This window comes from Monodon monoceros, unplaced genomic scaffold (assembly GCF_005190385.1).
Source record: "Monodon monoceros isolate NGI ecotype Baffin Bay Population unplaced genomic scaffold, NGI_Narwhal_1 Super_Scaffold_8, whole genome shotgun sequence".
Taxonomy (NCBI): Eukaryota; Metazoa; Chordata; class Mammalia; order Artiodactyla; family Monodontidae; genus Monodon; species Monodon monoceros.
Window position 1 is genome coordinate 66806761 of NW_021703785.1, and position 21971 is coordinate 66828731.

Genomic DNA, 21971 nt, shown 5'->3' on the forward strand with positions numbered 1-21971 from the left:
TGAGATGGAGTGAAAATAACGTATCAAGGCAAGTCTGAGTGGCAACAGGCGAGGGAGAAGAAGAAGTTGCGAGAAGAGCCAGAGCCCCGCCCCCGTGTCATTCCTTGGAGAGTCTAAGTAGGGAGCTGCCTATCAGATACAGCCGCCGTTTCTTCCACCCAGATCTTCCTCATTTTTACTTTTGTTAGATTTTAACCAGATAATCACAGATCATCTTGTGAAGCGCATGGGATTTAACATTATAAAACAGAAAACAGGAAAAAAAATTTTGGTTAATGAAAAAGGAAAAGAAGATTCAGTTAAAGGAGAAAGATGCTCAGCCATCCTGAGGATGCAGGATGTGCAGGGAAGCTGCATGATGCTGGCCGACCTATTTACAGTCTCACAATGCCTGCTGGTCCAGCAAGCAAGGACTGGCTGAGGAGAGGACATCCGCCAAACTCCCGCAGGGTCATCCCACTGAGAAGCCAGAAAAGAAAGGACAGGTTCTTGCCTGTGAACAACTGTGATGACAATAAACAACAGTCCTGTGAGAGTCTGGTGGCAGCAATTCAAAGAGAAGAGAGACGTTCAGAGAAGGCAGCTCAGGAAGTCTGACTAGGTTGGGGGATCCGAGGAAAAATTTCTAAGACACTGATCTGGTTTCCAGGAGCTTATAATGGGGTCACGGGTATATGGTTACACACAAAACCACCAAGGGGGCCTGAAGGGACTCCACCGTGACACAGCAGTGATGCATCCCAAAAGAAACCGTTATTGCCAACATCAACTGCATCTGTCCTTCCCCAGCAGCCGCCATGAGGCTCATGGACCAGCCTGGCCTGATTAACCAGGCGGCGACATTCTGCATGAGCCAACAGTCCCGAGGCCCTGCTTGGAGTGATCTAGGACAGGGGTGTGGTGTGAGGAGCACTTACACTAAGTAAGGATGTGGGTAAAAGGGGGAAAACCCAGAACTTGAGCAAGGCCGCCTTCTTGGTTGGTCAGATCAGACAAACGACTGAACAGAAACACTTTCGTAAAGGTGAGCTCAGGTTCAGAGGGAATCAGCTCAGTCGCTTTGAAGAATTTTGTTGCTAGAGGTGCATGAAGGAAAAGGGAGTGACTTCAAATTCACAAACTATACCCAGAAGAAAAGATCCATTAGGAGGAACAGCCTCCTCTCAGCTCTGGCAGGACTGACACAAGGTTATCAGGCAGCGGTGAGGGACCTGCTGCCCCATAACGTCACCAAGGGCAGCAGAGGAAGAAATGGTTTAGAAGTGAAGCCCTGGAGACAAAGGTTTCCAAAAGGAGGGACTTGCTGACCAGTGGACTGTTAACCTCTGGCATGTTCACCAGAAGTGGCGGAAACTTCTTCTCTAAGGTATTAAAGAATGAACTCCCGGTACTTCCCTGGTGGTCCAGTGGTTAAGACTCCATGCTCCTTGTGACCACCTAGAGGGGTGGGATAGGGAGGGTGGGAGGGAGACGCTAGAGGGGGGGGATATGGGGATGTATGTATACGTATAGCTGATTCACTTTGTTATACAGCAGAAACTAACACACCATTGCAAAGCAATTATACTCCAATAACAATGTTAAAAAAAAAAAAAAAAAAGACTCCGTGCTTCCAATTTAGGGGGTGCGGGTTCAACCCTGGTCAGGGAACTAACATCCCACATGCCGCGTGGCGTGGCCCCTCCCGAAAAAATAAATAAATAAAATTAAATGGGAACTTTATTAAAAAAAAAAGAATGAGCGCCCACCTTTCTACAGAATTGCATCTCAATTAAAATAAATAAGATTAAGTGGTTTATTGAGGCAATATATGCGATTGAGTCTACAGTTCTCACCCAGCTACTCAAAACAGCTAGCCGCCCCCCACTACACAAAGGCTGAAGACTGAATGATAAACAGAAAATGATAAATAGCTTTCAGATACCACTAAAGATCATGAAATTGTATATGCATTACCTCAGAAAGTTCCTCAAGCTGTAAAGAAACACTGCACAAAATGTTTGCCATTTTGTATAAAACCAATGACATTTGTCACTTCTATTTGGCTTCTGGAAAATTCTGTACATTTGGGCAACCAACTTTACTCTTCTGAAGTTCAATCTCTTTGTCCGAAAATAGGAATGCATATGTCCCCAGCTTTCCTAACATAAAGTATATGAAAGTGCATTGTACATCGTGGTATAATATGTTATTCATGTTTAAAGATGCCTAAAAATAATAACTAACATTTGCTGAGAGCTTACTGTGTTCTAGGCACGATGTTAAGTGATTTATATGCATTGTTTAATTCTCACAACCCTATTTCAGATTTCTGAAAGGAGGGCAAACATGGAACAGCAAACCCTTAGTGCATCTACAGTGCTGCAGGAAGGGACAGAGGACAGGAGCCTGTAGACTGTTAGGGGAAAAGGTCCTTCCTGTGGTCAAGGGTAGAGCAGGAAACACCTGGGAGGAGGCAGAGAAAAATGATGGCGACTGCCAAGGAGAAAAGTGAGCTCCACCTTGTCTGTTTCAGTCTGTAAGCCATTGTTATGGTAAACATACTAATACAACTCTGAGATTAGAGTGTCTGGGGTATTTAGCCAATACGTGAACAGCTGGGAAGGGAGCCTGGGGACAGTTATGGTGGACATAACCTTGAAACTCCTGTCACCTACAAACTGGCACTTGCCATTGGCACTTGCCATCTACCTCTACAAGGATTAGATCACGAGCCGCTGCACCTGCTGACCTTTGACACCCCCTGAAAGGAGTTCAGGTGGAGATCAGGAACGAGGCACTCTGTGCTCTGGGAAAAACTGGCAGAACGGGTCTTCAGATAATTAGGTATTTTCAGGAAAAGATTTTATAAGCCCAATTCTTGCATCTCCTTGTACCTAGAAAAGCACTAAAATCCTTCATGGTGACGTCTGCTCCTCCTGACTAGCAGAAACCTTCTGCAAAAAATATGTGCTTGATTGCACGTACTGCCCCTTCACCAAAATCACATATAACCTGAGCATCCCCCCACCTCTTTGGAGCAGTTTCTCAGAGCTATCTGAAATGCTGTCTCCCGGGCTATAGTCGTCATTTTGCCCCAAATAAAACTTAACTCACAACTCTCACGTTGTGCATTATTTTTCAGTCGACACTCCTTATTCGGGGAACCAAGCTGTGAGGGGCAGGTGAGCCTGCATGGCATTTGGTCTTATTTTGCCAAGTATGAAGAAAACCAAGATTTTCTCCAGTAAAAAAAAGCACCATAGATGCAACCAGGAAGTGTCTGAAATAAAAGGTCTCACACGTCTCTGACTAGACCTTGTCAAGAGTCAAATGAATCCAAATGTGACTGGACTACAGGGGGACAAAGTGATTAAAGACTTGAAACCCACATTTACTGCTCTTCAATTTCTTCACTTCTGTCCTCTGACCCTCTTGAGATCTAGAAGGGGCTCGTTTTCTCATAGGGTAATGGACCCAGTGTGAGGGCCAGCTCTCCAAGTTATCCTTCCCCTGAGGAGAACGGCCTCTGGCTTCTTTTGAAGCTTATGAAAAAGGCCTCTTCACAGGCTTCCCATATAAGTCCCGTCATTTTCTTAACTCTGCCCTAAGACTTGAACTCTCAAGTATATTTATTTGTTCCTTCCCCTCATAAAAACAGTACCCATGGCCTTGGGCTTTGTAAGAATGTACATAATAATAAACACGAGGCACTATAAATAGCACTGCCATTCCAACCGGGTCTCACAGAATTCCCTCCTGACAAGCCTGGCACCGCGGCTGCAGATCCAGGCGTCACTGGATGAGGCTACCAAGGTGATTCCAGAGGTAAGCGTCTCCCACGCAGATTTACAGCAAAACAGCATTAGACATGGTACCAGAAGGCTGCATGACATTTAAAACACTTAGCATTTCAAAGGGCTTAGTTACATAATCATCACCAATTAGGACTTCAATGAAATAAGTGAACTTTCCCTTTACTTCAGCTTAACTGAGAACTGTCTTTTCCCTGCTGACACATTTTCTCTCCGATTAACCAAAGTGCCATGTCATTTTGCCCTTTCAACAGTCTTATGAGATAGGCAGCATTATTCCAATTCTACCAAGGAAAAAAAAGACAGGGGTTAAATATTGTGTTGGCCGAAAAGTTCGTTCGGGTTTTTCTGTACCGTCTTGTGGAAAAACCCGAACAAACTTTGTGGCCAACCCAATAATTTGTCAGCATCACAATGGCTAGTAAAACGGTAAAGCAGGGAAGCAAAAATCAGGATTTCCAAAGGAGTCAGTACTATTCCCATCTGGGGGGCACCTCCTGCACATCTCTCAGATGGCGTTCCCTTCGTTCCTCAACGCCCCCTGCAGCCCTTTCACTCAGCGCCCCTCCTCTGTGCAAATACTTGTCTCCTAGTCACACCATCCTCCCCATTGTCCACGGCAAATGGACAGGCTGCTCCTGTACATTTCTGGGTAATTCTGGCACTTGTCTCACAGCTTTTCTTTATCTTCAGCACTTCCCCATCATCCTGGGAGACTCCACAGTAGCGTGGACGGCCCTTTATAGTATACTGGTCTCTTTGTTCCTCAGCTCCCCAAGCCCCAAATCCCCATGTCTGTTATTCACTAGGAATCCACCCTTCGCTCCTCCTTAAATCTTGTCCTCCCCGAGAACTGGAAGCCCCTTTGTGATCCAGGCTTGTCCTTCCCTCTTTCCCCACTGCTCCCCTACTTCGGATAAGGTGCTCTAGGCTCACATTCTGATTGCTAGGCCTCAGCAAAAGCCTAGACTGTAGTTTGTTTTAAGTTCATATTCTTCTTAAAATTCATCCTACACATGGAATGGAAGAAAGAAGAACCCATGGCCTGGAGATGGCTGACTGTAGCAAAGAACCGGTTATAGGTCATGGGTGATAAAAGTCAGCTAGAAGGGTAGATGGCTGTGGCCAGGGAACACCAAAGCTTGACACGGTGGTTATCAAAGCAATGGCTCTCTAGTAAACCTCAGGAGCCAGCACCATCCTGAGCTAGTGTGACCAGAAGAGGGAAAGGAGTGGCTTTGTCCACACTTGGAGTGAAGAGAATGGGGAAGGACAGCAGGCTATGAAAGCTATTAACTGATAGCAGGAAGTGATCAACCATGGGATTTGGTCCCCTCTGCACAGGAGTCCAAACGGCTGTGCAGAGCAGAGAGCATGATGACCAGGATCGCCAGGACGCACTGCGCACCACGGGGACACTCAGAGCCTTGGCCGGCCACCGAGCGATGTGCAGTCACGGGGGACCAGGGCTTGGGCTACTTTTTGGATACTGATGGGAAGGGTGCTCTCTGAAGGCTAGAGGATGTGGGTAAAAGATTATGTATAAAGCATCTTTCATCCAATCAGCATCAATATTTGGTATCCTTCTCTGGCCTTTCCTCTATTCCGCCATTATCAGATTAACCAGTCAAAATGACATTTTTTTATCATGTTATTCTCCTGCTTAGAAACTCCATTAGTCCAAACGCCTCAGTTAATAGTAAAGATTAATTAAATATCTACCTCTAAAGTCTTATTTCTATTTATTTTTATCATTGGGTTTTCTAAAATCCTTTTTCTTTCTTTTTTTTTCAAAGCAAGCATGACTTGTCTTCCTCCTCATTCCATTCCCTCCAAGGACCCCGTTTCTAATGATTTTGCCTTCTAAATGCACTTAGATAATAAGTCACTTTTGATTTTTAAATTAAAGGCACGCATAACTGTCAGCTAGAACTTCAGATCAGCATGAGAAAAGTCAAGCTTATTTAACTACAATAATATACTTTCATTCAAAGCAAAGCAAGTTAACTTTAGGTTCTAGTTGGACCGTGAATTCTTACGGAAGATGGGGAGCGGCATAAATGTATGATCTATGGAAGTGAAGTACAAAAATTCGCTTAGGATCCCTGTTACCCACCTTCTTGCCTCCCTGGGGGTGTGTTGGTCGCAGACTGGGAATCACATCCTGAATGAACTTTTTCCCAGCCAGGCTCATTTCCTGGTCCCACCTCTGTGCTTGTCCTCATGGCACTCCCTTTACATTTCTACATCCTATCTTTCCTTCAAAGGGCTCTTTACATTTCTATATCCTATCTTTCCTTCAAAGGGCCATTCAAGTTCCACCATCTCCCGGGAGTCATCTGCTGACGTCCCCAGTCCACAGTAATCCTTCTATCCTCTGATTTTATGTATCACATTTTTTTGGTGCCATTAATTTGCACAGTTTCAAGCCTTGGATTGCTAGTTACCTTATGTCCTTACGGATTTGCTTCTACATTGAATTTTAAACCCCTTGAGTGCAGGAAAAAAAACAAAAAGCCCCAAATCAAAACCATCTCTTTATTCCTCCTGGGAACTCCAAACAGTACCTAGAATTAGTAAATATCTGTCCATTTTTAATAATCATTCTAGTTTTTGAGGAATCATGACAAATGATTAAAGTCAATTTTGATCAAATAATGCCCACTACAGCTCTCACCTACCTCGCCAGCAAGTCAATAAGTTCAAGTTTTGACATCCCATCAGGAAGCAGTCGAGGAATAGCAGCAACACAGGTCCTGAAAAGATCTATTTTTGGCTTTCTCTCACCCCTGGAATTTGAAGACAAAGTTTAAACGTAAGTCAAAGGTTATGAAAAAATTTTTTAAAATTGGCCAAATATGTGAACAAAGACTAAAATCAATGCCTTCTGAATCACTGCCTGGTGATGGCTCCCTATTATTCTTAAAGGTTTATGCCTTTTATAGCTTGGCCAGTTCTACGAGAACTTATGAAGATTTAAATGTTAGTTAGAGGTATGTATCTGGAAAGAAAAATGCCAATAGCAATAGCATTCTATTGCTATCATATGTCTTGCCATTCAGCTGGGTTCCATGGGGTTTGGTCCCTGTGGGCTGCATTTAAGACACTGAATTCACTGAATTGCCCAGACACATTAGTATGTAAGAAATACATTGCAGTCATTACTACCTTCAGCATTTAAAAATGGGATTTTAATGTATACAACTAATGGTGCCTTTAACAAGCATGACATCTGGAAGTTTCTCTCTCTGATGAGTTATGCTTCTCCTCTCAAGAGTGCCCACCCCTGATTTTTTTTTTAATTAAATGCTTCCAAAAATAAGTCTTGTCATAATGTCAAGTAAAATCCTGAAATGTATATAATTGTACACCCATTTCTGATTTTTAAAATTACTCTGATGGTCCTGACCTCTATGGAGATAGCTTCTTTTACTTTCTTGAGAATATGAATGTTTTAAAGGTAATTAATACCTTCGATATCCTGTTGTAAAATATGAAGGAAAAATATAAATTCAGTGACAAATTATTTCAATTTTTACTTATTTAAATAGATAACTGATTCTTAACCACATATTTATCAATAACCTTTATGGAAAAACTAAACTACACATCAAATCTTTCAAATAACTTGTGATATAATATAACAGCATATTTAAATTTCGATGATTTAGTCCCCTGAGAATAAATATAAAATTGGTACCAAATTAATGCAATCGTAGGACACAAACACAATAATGAAAATGCAAAGTAGCGTAGAAGTAATTCCTTCCTGGAACAGTAACTGTGTCAGAATAGAAATGTAACAGGCAGAATCCATGCTCTCTATAAACTAAAGACAATAATCAGACAGCAATTTTGCTCTGTGACATTACTTTTTAGCATGTGTTTTTAAGTTTGTTAGGAATAAATACGAAACTTTTTTGTATTTTGTGAAAAACAAAACACATATATGTTAATTTCTAAAATACTCTCTTCTTGTGGGAAGTCGTAAGATTATTTTCTCCCCTTTTCCATAGTCCTTTTGCATGGGACGTACAAGGACTTCAGAGAGGACTTCACTGTACCGTGGTTTCCAAGCAGCTGAAGGAAAGAGAAGTCTTCAAATGACATCCTCGATGGCTAGACAGAGTTAAAGCCTAGTGATCTGATTGTTCATGTGTGGCACAGAGTCTTTTAAATAGCTCTCCTAACATGCTCACCAGATGTCTTAAACAGCTGGGATAATTTTCGTATCTGTTGGAAAACAGATGACCCTGCCTGGCCTGAAGTGTAAGGAAAATTCTGCCAGCCAATAAAGCAGACTTACAGGACTGGCAGACTTCCCAGCTGATAAAGCAAGCCTAGATTAGAAACTCTAATTGGTGCATGGTTTCCGTTTACTGCAGCCCTGTGCCTGGGATTTTATAGGAAGCATCTGAGTCCCCCAAATAGCATAATTTTTATTAACAGATATTATATAATTATTATTTACAGTCATTATATTATTATACTTACTGCTACTATTATTATGATTATTTGCCAGCATAAAGCACAAAAGGGATGAGGAATGGAAACAGCAACACAGAATGCTTTATTTTCAAGTGCATACTCTAAGCAAGGCCTGGAAAAATGGTAGGCCAGCCTCAAGTATCAACTCCAATAACTATTTCCATTAGTGTGGTGTGGACCTCAACTCTCTTTTCCTAAATGCTTACATGATTCTTTAATGTTTCTCTTTGTTTTTTCTTTTTGTATTTAATATCCTTATTGGAGTATAATTGCTTTACAATGGTGTGTTAGCTTCTGCTTTATAACAAAGTGAGTCAGCTATACATATACATATACTCCCATATCTCCTCTTTCTTACGTCTCCCGCCCACCCTCCCTATCCCACCCCTCTAGGTGGTCTTAAGCACGGAGCTGATCTCCCTGTGCTATGCGGCTGCTTCTCACTAGCTATCTATTTTACATTTGGTGGTATATATAAATCCATGCCACTCTCTCACTTCGTGCCAGCTTACCCTTCCCCCTCCCCGTGTCCTCAAGTCCATTCTCTATATCTGCGTCTTTATTCCTGTCCTGCCCCTAGGTTCTTCAGAACCACTTTTTTTAGATTCCATACATGTGTTAGCATATGGTGTTTGTCTCTTTCTGACTTACTTCACTCTGTATGACACTCTAGGTCCATTCACCTCTCTAAAAAGAACTCAATTTCGTTTCTTTTTATGGCTGAGTAATATTCCATTGCATATATGTGCCACATCTTCTTTATGCATTCATCTGTTGGTGGACACTTAGATTGCTTCCATGTCCTGGTTATTATAAATAGAGCTGCAATGAACACTATGGTACATGACTCTTTTTGAATTATGGTTTTCTCTGGATACATGCCCAATAGTGGGACCGCTGGGTCATATGGTAGTTCTATTTTTAGTTTTTTAAGGAACCTCCATAATGTTCTCCAGAGTGGCTGTATCAATTTACATTCCCACCAACAGTGCAAGAGGGTTCCCTTTTCTCCACACCTTCTCCAGCATTTATTCTTTGTAGATTTTTTGATGATGGCCATTCTGACTGGTGTGAGGTGATACCTCATTGTAGTTTTGAATTGCATTTCTCTAATGATTAGTGATGCTGAGCATCCTTTTCATGTATTTCTTGGCAATCTGTATATCTAATTTGGAGAAATGTCTGTTTAGGTCTTCTGCCCATTTTTTTTTTTTTTTTTTGTGGTACGCGGGCCTCTCACTGCTGTGGCCTCTCCCGTTGCAGAGCACAGGCTCTGGACGCGCAGGCCCAGCCGCTCCATGGCATGGGGGATCCTCCCGGACTGGGGCACGAACCCACATCCCCTGCATCGGCAGGCGGACTCTCAACCACTGTGCCACCAGGGAAGCCCTCTGCCCATTTTTGGATTGAGTTTCTTTGTTTTTTTGATGTTGAGCTGCCTGAGCTGCTTGTAAAGTTTGAATATTAATCCTTTGTCAGTTGCTTCATTTGCAAATATCTTCTCCCATTCTGAGGGTTGTCTATTGGTCTTGTTTATGGTTTCCTTTGCTGTGCAAAAGCTTTTAACTTTCATTAGGTCCCATTTATTTTTATTTCCATTTCTCTAGGACGTGGGTCAAAAAGGATCTTGCTGTGATTTATGTTATAGAGTGTTCTGCCTATGTTTTCCTCTAAGAGTTTTATAGTGTCTGGCCTTACATTTAGGTCTTCAATCGATTTTATTTTTGTGTATGGTGTTAGGAAGTGTTCTAATTTCACTCTTTTACATGTAGCTGTCTAGTTTTCCTAGTACCACTTATTGAAGAGGCTGTCTTTTCTCACTTGTATGTTCTTGCCTCCTTTATCAAAAATAAGGTGACCATATGTGCGTGGGTTTATCGCTGGGCTTTCTATCCTGTTCCATTGATCTATATTTCTGTTTTTGTGCCAGTACCATACTGTCTTGATTACTGTAGCTTTGTAGTATAGTCTGAAGTCCAGGAGCCTGATTCCTCCAGCTCCATTTTTCTTTCTCAAGATCAATTTGGCTATTTGGGGTCTTCTGTGTTTCCATACAAATTGTGAAATTTTTTGTTCTACTTCTGTGAAAAATGCCATTGGTAGTTTGATAGGGATTGCAATGAATGTGTAGACTGCTTTGGGTATTACAGGCATTTTCAGAATGTTGATTCTTCCTATCCAAGAACATGGTATATCTCTCTATCTGTTTCTATCATCTTTAATTTCTTTCATCAGTGTCTTACAGTTTTCTACATGCAAGTCTTTTGTCTCCTTAAGTAGGTTTATTCCTAGGTATTTTATTCTTTTTGTTGCAATGGTAAATGGCAGTGTTTCCTTAATTTCTCTTTCAGATTTTTCATCATTAGTGTATAGGAATGCAAGAGATTTCTGTGCATTAATTTTGTACCCTGCAACTTTACCAGATTCATTGCTTAGCTCTAGTAGTTTTCTGGTGGCATCATTAGGATTCTCTATGTATAGTATCATGTCATTTGCAAACAGTGACAGTTTTACTTCTTCTTTTCTGATTTGGATTCCTTTTATTTCTTTTTATTCTCTGATTGCTGTGGCTAAAACTTCCAAAACTATGTTGAACAGTGTTGAGAGTTGGCAACCTTGTCTTGTTCCTGATCTTAGTGGAAATGGTTTCAGTTTTGCACCACTGAGAACGATGTTGGCTGTGGGTTTGTCATATATGGCCTTTATTATGTTGAGGTAAGTTCCCTCTATGCCTACTTTCTGGAGGGGTTTTATCATAAATGGGTGTTGAATTCTGTCAAAAGCTTTTTCTTCACCTATTGAGATGATCATATGGTTTTTATCCTTTAATTTGTTACTCTGGTGTATTACATTGATTGATATTTATATATTGAAGAATCCTTGCATTCCTGGGAAAAACCCCGCTTGATCATGGTGTATGATCCTTTTAATGTGCTGATGGATTCTCTTTGCTAGTATTTTGTTAAGGATTTTTACATCTATGTTCATCAGTGATATTGGCCTGTAGTTTTCTTTCTTTATGACATCTTTGTGTGTTTTTGGTATCATGGTGATGGTGGCCTCATAGAATTAGTTTGGGAGTGTTCCCCCCTCTGCTATACTTTGGAAGAGTTTGAGAAGGATAGGTGTTAGTTGTTCAGTAAATGTTTCATAGAATTTGCCTGTGAAGCTATCTGGTCCTGGGCTTTTGTTTGTTGGAAGATTTTAAATCACAGTTTCAATTTCAGTGCTTCTGATTGGTCTGTTCATATTTTCTATTTCTTCCTGATTCACTCTTGGCAGGTTGTGCATTTCTAAGAATTTGTCCATTTCGTCCAGGTTGTCTGTTTCATTGGCATATAGTTGCTTGTAGTAATCTCCCATGATCCTTTGTATTTCTGCAGTGTCAGTTGTTACTTCTCCTTTTCCATTTCTAATTCTATTGATTTGAGTCTTCTCCCTTTCTTTCTTGATGAGTCTGGCTAATGGTTTATCAGTTTTGTTTATCTTCTCAAAGAACCAGCTTTTAGTTTTACTGATCTTTGCTATCCTTTCCTTCATTTCTTTTTCATTTACTTCTGATCTGATCTTCATGATTTCTTTCCTTCTGCTAACTTTGGGGTTTTTCTGTTCTTTCTCTAATTGCTTTATGTGTAAGGTTAGGTTGTTTATTTGAGATGTTTCTTGTTTCTTGAGGTAGGATTGCATTGCTATAAAGCTTCCTCTTAGAACTGCTTTTGCTGCATCCCATAGGTTTTAGGTCATTGTGTTTTGTCATTTGTTTCTAGGTATGTTATGATTTCCTCTTTGATTTCCTCAGTGGTCTCTTGGTTATTTAGTAGTGTACTGTTTAGGCTCCATGTGTTTTTATTTTTTACAGATTTTTTTCCTGTAATTGATATCTAGTCTCATAGCATTGTGGTCAGAAAAGATATTTGATACGGTTTCCATTTTCTGAAATTTAACAAAGTTTGATTTGTGACCCAAGATATGATCTATGCTGGAGAATATTCCATTAGCACTTGTGAAGAAAGTGTATTCTGTTGTTTTTTTGGATGGAATGTCCTATAAATATCAATTAAGTCCATCTTGTTTAGTGCATCATTTAAAGCTTGTGTTTCCTTATTTATTTTCAGTTTGGGTGATCTGTACTTTGGTGAAAGTGGGGTGTTAAAGTCCACTATTATGATTGTGTTACTGTTGATTTCCCTTTTTATGGCTGTTAGCATTTGCCTTATGTATTGAGGTGCTCCTATGTTGGGTTCATGAATATTTACAATTGTTATATCTTCTTCTTGGATTGGTCCCTTGATCATTATGTAGTGTCCTTCTGTGTCTCTTGTAATAGTCTTTATTTTAAAGTCTATTTTGTCTGATATGAAAATTGCTACTCTAGCTTTCTTCTGACTTCCATTTGCATGGAATATCTTTTTCCATCCCCTCACTTTCAGTTTGTATGTGTCCCTAGGTCTGAAGTGGGTGTTTGTAGACAGTATATATACAGGTCTTGTTTTTGTTTCCATTCAGCCAGTCTATGTCTTTTGGCTGGAGCATTTAATCCATTCACATTTAAGGTATTTATTGATATGTATGTGCCTATTACCATTTTCTTAATTGTTTTGGGCTTATTATTATTCTTTATTCTTTATTATTATTATAGGTCTTTTCCTTCTCTTGTGTTTCCTGCCTAGAGAAGGTGCTTCAGCATTTGTTGTAAAGCTGGTTTGGTGGTGCTGAATTCTCTTACCTTTTGCTTGTCTATAAAGGTGTTTATTTCTCCATCGAATCTAAATGAGATTTTCAGATTTTTGTGAAATCTGAAAATTTTTTCAGGTTTTTCCCTCTCATCATGTTAAATATGTCCTAACACTCCCTTCTGGCTTGCAGAGTTTCTGCTGAAAGATCAGCTGTTAACCTTATGGGGATTCCCTTATATTTTATTTGTTGTTTTTCCCTTGCTGCTTTTAATATTTTTTCTTTGTACTTAATTTTTGATAGTTTGATTAATATTTGTCTTGGCGTGTTTCTCCTTGGATTTATCCTATATGGGACTCTCTTCATTTCCTGGACTTAATAGACTATTTCCTTTCCCATATTAGGGAAGTTTTCAACTCTAATTTCTTCAAATATTTTCTCAGTCCCTTTCTTTACGTCTTCTTCTTCTGGGACCCCTATAATTCGAATGTTAGTGCATTTAATTTTGTCCCAGAGGTCTCAAACACTGTTCTCGATTCTTTTCATTCTTCTGTCTTTATTCTGCTCTGCAGTAGTTATTTCCACTATTTTATCTTCCAGGTCACTTATTTGTTCTTCTGCCTCAGTTATTCTGCTATTGATTCATTCTAGAGAATTTTTAATTTCATTTATTGTGTTGTTCATCATTGTTTGTTTGCTCTTTAGATCTTCTAGGTCTTTGTTAAATGTTTCTTTTGTTTTCTCCATTCTATTTCCAAGATTTTGGATCACTACTATCATTACTCTGAATTCTTTTCCAGGTAGACTGCCGACTTGCTCTTCATTTGTTTGGTCTGGTGGGTTTTTACCTTGCTCCTTCATCTGCTGTGTGTTTCTCTGTCTTCTCATTTTGCTTCACTTACTGTGTTTGGGGTATCCTTTTCGCAGGCTGCAGGTTCGTAGTTCCCGACGTTTTTGTTGTCTGCCCCCAGTGGGTAATGCTGGTTCAGTGGGTTGTGTAGGCTTCCTGGTGGGGGGGACTGGTGCCTCTGTTCTGGTGGATGAGGCTGGATCTTGTCTTTCTTGTGGGCAGGACTGTGTCCAGTGGTGTGTTTTGGGGTGTCTGTGACCTTATGATTTTAGGCAGCCTCTCTGCTAATGGGTGGGGTTGGTTCCTGTCTTGCTAGTTGTTTGGCATAGGGTGTCCAGCACTGTAGCTTGCTGGTCGTTGAGTGGAGCTAGGTCTTATCATTGAGATGGAAATCTCTGGGAGAGCATTTGCTCTTTGATGTTACGTGGAGCCAGGAGGTCTCTGGTGGACCAATGTCCTGAACTCGCCTCTCCCACCTCTGAGGCACAGGCCTGATACCCTGCCGGAGCACTGAGACCCTGTCAGCCACATGGCTTAGAAGAAAAGGGAGAAAAGAAAGAAAGAAAGAAAGAAAAAAAGAAAGAAAAAAAAATAAAATAATTAAAATAAAAAATAATTATTAAACATGAAAATGTTAAAAAGTCATAAAAAAAGAAAAAAAGAAAGAAAGAAAGAATAGAGCAACCAAACCAAAAAACAAATCCACCAATGATAACAAGCGCTAAAAACTGTACTAAAAAAAAAACAACCAGACAGACAGAACCCTAGGACAAATGGTAAAAGGAAAGCTATACAGACAAAATCACACAAAGAAGCATATACATACACACTCACAGAAAGAGAACAAGGAAAAAAATATACATATCTATATATTAAAAAAAAAAAGGAAGAGTGCAACCAAATCAATAAACAAATCTACCAATGATAATAAACTCTAAATATTAAAGTAAGATAAACATAAAACCAGAAACAAATTAGATGCAGAAAGCAAACCCCAAGTCTACAGTTGCTCCAAAAGTCCACCACCTCAATTTTGGGATAATTCGTTGTCTAGTCAGGTATTCCAGAGATGCAGGGTATATCAAGTTGACTGTGGAGATTTAATCCACTGCTCCTGAGGCTGCTGGGAGAGATTTCCCTTTCACTTCTTTTTTCACATAGCTCCTGGGGTTCAGCTTTGGATTTGGCCCCTTCTCTGCGCGTAGGTCACCTGAGGGCATCTGTTTCCTGCCCAGACTGGACGGGGTTAAAGAAGCAGCTGATTCGGGGGCTCTGGCTCACTCAGGCTTGGGGGAGAGAGGGGTACGGAATGCGGGGTGAGCCCGCAGCGACAAGGCCGGTGTGATGTTGCACCAGCTTGAGGCATCGTGTGTTCTCCTAGGTAAGTTGTCCCTGGATCACGGGACCCTGGCAGTGGCAGGCTGCACAGGCTCCCGGGAGGGGAGGTGTGGATAGTGACCTGTGCTTGCACATACTGATTCTTGGTGGCTGACTGATTCTTGGTGGCTGCAGTAGCAGCCTTAGCATCTCATGCCTGTCTCTGGGGTCTGCGCTGATAGCTGCAGCTTGCACCCGTCTCTGGAGATCATTTAGGTGGTGCTCTGAATCCCCTCTCCTCATGCACCCCGAAACAATGGTCTCTTGCCTCTTAGTCAGGTCCAGACTTTTTCCTGGACTCCCTCCCGATTAGCTGTGTTTCACTAGCCCCCTTCAGGCTATGTTCACGCCGCCAACCCCAGTCCTCTCCCTGGGGTCTGATCTCCGAAGGCTGAACGTCAGCTCCCAGCCCCCGCCCGCCCCGGCGGGTGAGCAGACAAGCCTCTCGGGTTGGTGAGTGCCGGTCGGCACCGATCCTCTGTGCGGGAATGTCTCCACTTTACCCCCCGCACCCCTGTGGCTGCGCTCTCCTCCGCAGCTCCGAAGCTCCCCCCTCCGCCACCCGCAGTCTCTGCCCGTGAAGGGGCTCCTAGTGTGTGGAAACATTTCCTCCTTCACAGCTCTCTCCCACGGTGCAGGTCCTGTCCCTATTCTTTTGTCTCTTGTTTTTTCTTTTTTCTTTTGCTCTACCCAGTACGTGGGGAGTTTCTTGCCTTTTGGGAGGTCTGAGGTCTTCTGCCAGCATTCAGTAGGTGTTCTGTAGGAGTTGTTCACCGTGTACATGTATTTCTGATGTATTTGTGGGGAGGAAGGTGATCCCTACATCTTACTCCTCTGCCATCTTGAAGGTCTCCCTATCTCTTTGTTTTTTAGAAATGTAGCCATGAGCCATTTTCCACTCAGGGATCTGCTTTAAAGTCTAGCATGAAAACTATTTCTAGCCCTATTGGGGGGGGGCAGGGCATCTTAAGACAGTTGAATAAGAGAAAGTAAAAAATCGCCTTAGAAAAAGTTTAAGGTATTGTGAAAACACAAATGAAATGTTAACATTTACATTTAAACCTGTACCTTTTATGGTTTTGAATGTCTTGTTTTGGTCCTGACCCTGTCTTATGATCTCTGGATTATAAACATAGTTTTCCTTTGAAGGCCTTTCATTTCCTTACTATTTTAGAGGAAACAACAATATGGCAGCAGTAATTTTTTTTTTTTTTTTTTTTGCGGTACGCGGGCCTCTCACTGCTGTGGCCTCTCCCGTTGCGGAGCACAGGCTCCGGACGCGCAGGCTCAGCGGCCATGGCTCACAGGCCCAGCCGCTCCGCGGCATGTGGGATCTTCCTGGACCGGGGCACGAACCCGTGTCCCCTGCATCGGCAGGCGGACTCTCAACCACTGCGCCACCAGGGAAGCCCTATGGCAGCAGGTTTCAAAGCATTTCTTACATCTTCTACAGTGTAAACTGAAAACTGCTTTAATATGTTCAGAGAGTATGCAGTAAGGAGGTTAAAGGTTATGGACAACCTGGTAATTTGTTAGGTAAGGACCAGATCTGTAGACAAGATAGTTAGTGTCATTAACTTTGGTCAATTTCAATTCTGCTATCATTTTGGTTGAAAAATCTAAAGCTACATGCTCTCCATATCATTTAAATGAAGTGACTGGCAAGCTGCAGGATAATATACATTGTATAACTCCATTTTTGTAAAAAAAGAAAATGTATATATGTATTTGGGCTGACATTGGGAAAGGTCTGGAAGAAATCACCCTGAACCAAGGAATGGATGCAGATTTCAAGTGGAGCTCTGTGGAGGAGGCTTTCATTTTAACTTGCCATACTGCTAAATATGTATTTAAAATAATTCTGTATTTTTAACTTTTTATCATGTTTTGTCTCACTGTAGTTTGTTTTTGACATACTACTATTGTAATAAAAATACACAACCATAATATGAACTTCCCTATATAGGTAACAACGTTCCAACTAACTGCGATATTTGGAATTGGACACACTGAGTGACAAAGAAAATTTTCCTAATTGTATGTTTAGAAATGTATGCCACAGGTGCCAAATATAATTTAATTCATAGTTCAACAACGAAGTCCAAACTGTCTTAAAACATAGTCATAAGCTAACCTGCGTTCCTGCCGTAATTAATCACAAGCAGCAAAATCAAATTGTGTGAGTTTCTAACGAGGAGCTCTAATTACAAATCTAGATCTTGGATTTTGGCTAAGAACATCTGATTTCTACATTCTAAGCTACAAATGCATTCTGAAAATCCAGTATTTCTATGACACAGTTACATAGAGAATATTAAGCAGGTTTAACTCTCACTGTTCAGGAACGCTCACTAGAAACGAGTAAACTTGAGATTCATAAAGATGGAATGTCTCTAAACTGGTGATGACGCTGTATCACATGGGCTTGAGAGCAAAACATTACTTCTGAAAATGTGGACCAGTAAAAGTGTCTTGGGCCCATTTTCTAACTTACTGGCCTAATGATACTTGAAATATTATCAGAACAGATCAATCTCAGGTTTGACTTTATTTTTACAGTTAGTCAAATATTATCAAACGATGTTTTTACTATCCCTAACACTTCTTAGAACTCGGACTCTTAATAACATGAGAACAAAATACAGAATAAAGGGGAAGAACCTCTGCTGGTGTCTTTTGGCTCATTAATCCTTCATTGAAAACTTAGTCCTCACTGTACTCACGTGATCATGTCTTCGGGTTCTTTGTTTAACATCTGGACGTTAGTTAGCATCATACACCTTCCTACTTCTTTATCGAGGTGCCTTAAAATGTTGTCCACAGCTTTTCGTACTTGAGAGTAATATAATGACATGCCTGAAAAATATGCATGACAGTTACATCTTTGACTAAATCTATCAAAGAGTGAAATCCCATTTTATTCATCCTCTGTGATATATTTTTACTGAGGATCTTCTGCGGGTCAGTGAATTCTCTGAGCAGAGTCCAATTTAATCTCTTATCTGCAGGACCCTTAGCATAGTACCCACATGTAGTGGGTGTTCCCGAAAGAATCATTTAAATTTAACACATAGGAATTCTAATACTTCAAAGGGAAATATTTTCCAGAAGAGTAAAAATAAACAAGGAACCAGAAAGTTCCACACTAGAATTTTTAGTTTTCTGGTTAGTATAAAAAAATTCAGCATAATGAGTGGTTATGTGAATAAAAGATAATTCTCATTCGGGGTTAGAATTTTAATAACTTTATATTATTCTCTGAAATATATGTGTGGGTTTTTTTAGTAAAGGCAACAAATGATTTCACATCATAAATTTTTAAATGAAGAAAAATTTACCTCAGGTATATTATTTTTACCACTCTCATTAATACAGTGGAAGAAAATGTGTACAGAATATGTATTTCGTATTGATATTTTTGAACTCATTTAAGCATTGCATAACTAAAGATAAATATTTTAAAGGAAAAAGGTTCCTCATATGTTTCCTCTAGGTCTCTGGAATCCAGAAACTAACTTAAGAAGTTTGCAGTAGGTTTCTAAATTCAGGAACTTGGTAAAAGAGGAACAAATGCAAAAGATCATCTCTTTGGGTTAAGATAGTTAAATTAAAAAGAAAATAATCTCATGTAGGCTAAACCCACAATATACCCTGGCATGTATGGGACTTGGCATGTTTAAAACACAGATTAAACTAATTTTACTGAAAAAAAAATAGAAGAAAAGGAACTATAAAAATGAATGAGGGAATGAATAAATGAATGAATATATTCATATGTTTGCTTTATAAACAGGATTATCTACCAAAGCACACAGATGTCTTAGAAATTTACTGTAAACTGCAAATTATCAATATTAGAAGTTTGAAAAGACCACAGATAAAAATCTAACATTTAAACGGCAAAATGTTTACCAGGAAGTTCCAGAGTTTAAAGGGCAGTAAAACAAACCACAGCATGAATCAAAACAGTTAATGTTGACATGTCTCATCAGCTACTTTTATGAAGATTTTAAAAATATATCTCACTAAGGGTAAGTGTCTATTGGTCATTTTAAAGGCTTAATAAGGCCCAGTGCAAACGTATCTTTGAAACCCACCTATCATTTTGGCTTCCTCTTCAGTTAGTGTTTTACTCAGATATGTCTTCTTCACCCTCAGTGTGTTTCCTGAAGGGAGAACGGCTCCGGTAACTGGCATGGGAGGTTCCCCATCTTTCTGCTGCAAGCTATCAGCTATGACCAAGAATGCCCGTAAACCAATGTTCATCCTCTGTAAGAGACAATATGTTCATGGTAAAGAGAAAGACCCAATTATTGTTGTGAAATTAAGCCATCAGTCTTTCAAAAGAAGTTAAGCATGGTTTGCCTTCTAGATTAGCGTGGGAAAATCATTTAAAAGCGTTTAGGCCAAACCTAGGAAAATGAAATTAAGTTTCTGACACTATTTGTTGCTGCATCACAAGAAGACAACTGGGAGGATTTTCACCAAACTTGGAGGGTATGTTTGAGATGGTCAGATTCATTCTGTTTGGGGGATCCTGGGTGCACCTCCAAGGGATAGGCAGTCACCCTTTGGAGCAGCTGCAACTAAGGTAAACTGAGGTCAACAAAAATCTCTTTGTCTCCTGGGAGGAGACATGTGTTAACTCACAAAGGCTGAATGAAAACAAACGGGAGTTCCAAATGTGAATCATAAAAATGTAAGTCGTCTGCTCTGATTTAATTGCAGGTTGTTGACTTTTGATTCACAAAGGCTGGCAAGTTTGAAAATAAATTTAAATAATTTGAAGCCACAGAACCTGTTACTTATAAAAACACATAAACTCATAAGAAGAAATGTCATTCTGGGCCAGATCATTATCTTCCCCAGGCTCAGATAAGGCATAATATTGGCTCTGAAAGATGACTCAGTAAGATAGTTGCTCCCAGCAGCAATAATCTTAAAAGGTCAGAAGGTACTAAAACATCTGTAGTTCCTTAAACAGCCATGTGTAAACACTTACACTCATATTTTCAAACCACATCAAGTAATAAGTTCCCTAAGTAGACCGCTACCTAATGCAGAAAATAATTACCGTTACTAACAATGATAATCTAATTACAATTTATTGAGTTCTTAAAATATATCCAGAACTGCTCATTAACTCTCATCTTTAAGATAGCCATGCAAGGAAGGTATGATTATTCCCATTTTTCAGGTGAGGAAACAGAGGGCCACATAACTAGTAGGTGGGAAGCTATACATTCAAGTTGGGTTTGCCCAAATCACCTATTCTGTAGTACATGGTTATATCTTAGAACATGAAGTAATATCGACTTCTAAACTATTTATTCAAGCTTCAAGGAGTAGGGGTATTTCAACCAGGGTGGGGTAAACATTTCTCTGGCCCATTCATACCCAATCCAATGTGTATTTTATGATTTTATGGTTTTCAGTAATATTCTTTCTCCATTTTCTAAAATGAAAGAGTATTCATTTTAAAAAGTTTAAATGTATATTAAAGTCCATTAGTTTCCTCACATTTTAGTAGTTCTTTCATGAAATGTTTTCTAGATTTGTGGATATTTTTCAAGACACAGCATTGTTTTGGGTGAGGAAATACAGTGTTTAATTCAGGAGATGCAGTATCAATAGGATGACTGTGAATTGACTTAAATGATCAAGCTTCAATTATTTGCAAATGGATTATCCAATTTACGAGCCATCCTTGCCAGTTCTCTTAGTTTTCCTTTTCTCTGAATAATTCTAAGGGCAGAAGTAAGTTGGGATAGTTTGGGAAATATATTTTTAACTTAATTTCAAAAACAATTTCTTCTTATGTTTTATATAGCTCTGCATCATACCTCTCCTTCTATTATCTGTCTGGTCTTGAGAAATTACTTAACTTTTCCAAGTCCAAGTCTCAGCTTCCTTTCTGTAGAATGAGAATAATAATACCTACTGATCATATAGGGCTATGGTGAGGATTAATACCTGAAAAGTTCCCGCTGGTAAATATATATTGTAGGCTAGAATCTCCACTGTTTTCTACTGAAGTCAAGTTTACTGAGATATAATTCTCATACAGTAAAATACACTCCTTTTAGTTGTACAGTCCTTTGAATTTTGAGAAACATAGTCAGGTAACTATCATCACAGTCAAGATATAAAATATTTCCATCATCCCCAAAAGTTCCTTTGTGCCTCTTTACAGTCAGTCAGTCCTCTCCTCCAACCTCAGCACCTGACAATCAGTGTCTAATTTCTGCCTATAATTTTGCATTTTCCAGAATGTGATATAAATGGAAGCAAACAGACACGACCTTTTGTGTCTTGCTTCTTTCACTGAGCTTAATGCTTTTGAGGTGTTGCTGCAGTATCAGTAGTTTGTTCCTTCTTATGGCTGAATAGTATTCCATTGTGTTGACGATTCACAAGTTGTTTCAACATTCACCAGCTGTTTGAACATGAGTTGCTTTCCTGTTTTTAGTGATCATGAATAAAGGTGCTATAAATGTTGATACAAACCTTTGTGGACAAATGTTCTAATTTCTCTTGGATAAACACCTTGGGGTAGAACTGCTGGATCATATGCCAAGTGTATGTTTAACCTTATAAGAAATGGTTGTACCATTCTGCATTCTCACTAAAACATCAATAGTATAAAGTTCCAATTGCTCTGTCTCCTTCTCAGCACATCTCACTGCGGTTTTAACTTGCATTTCCCTAATGACTAAGGATGCTGAACATCTTTTCATAGGTTTATTGGTCATTTGTATCTCTTCTTTGGTAAAGAGGCTCTTCATTTT

At 39.9% G+C, this 21971-nt stretch overlaps 1 protein-coding gene across 7 annotated transcripts in view; it reads right to left on the reverse strand.

The window, feature by feature from the left end:
• FRY (FRY microtubule binding protein) overlaps nucleotides 1–21971 on the reverse strand; it is a 426693-nt gene that overhangs the window by 115401 nt on the left and 289321 nt on the right. For all 7 annotated transcript variants that reach the window (XM_029209846.1, XM_029209848.1, XM_029209847.1 and 4 more), the window contains 3 exons: nucleotides 19281–19452; nucleotides 17907–18039; nucleotides 6476–6583 (listed from right to left, as the gene is read on the reverse strand). In XM_029209846.1, the coding sequence (XP_029065679.1) occupies nucleotides 6476–6583; nucleotides 17907–18039; nucleotides 19281–19452 (413 nt within the window). The remainder of the gene's footprint in view (nucleotides 1–6475; nucleotides 6584–17906; nucleotides 18040–19280; nucleotides 19453–21971) is intronic.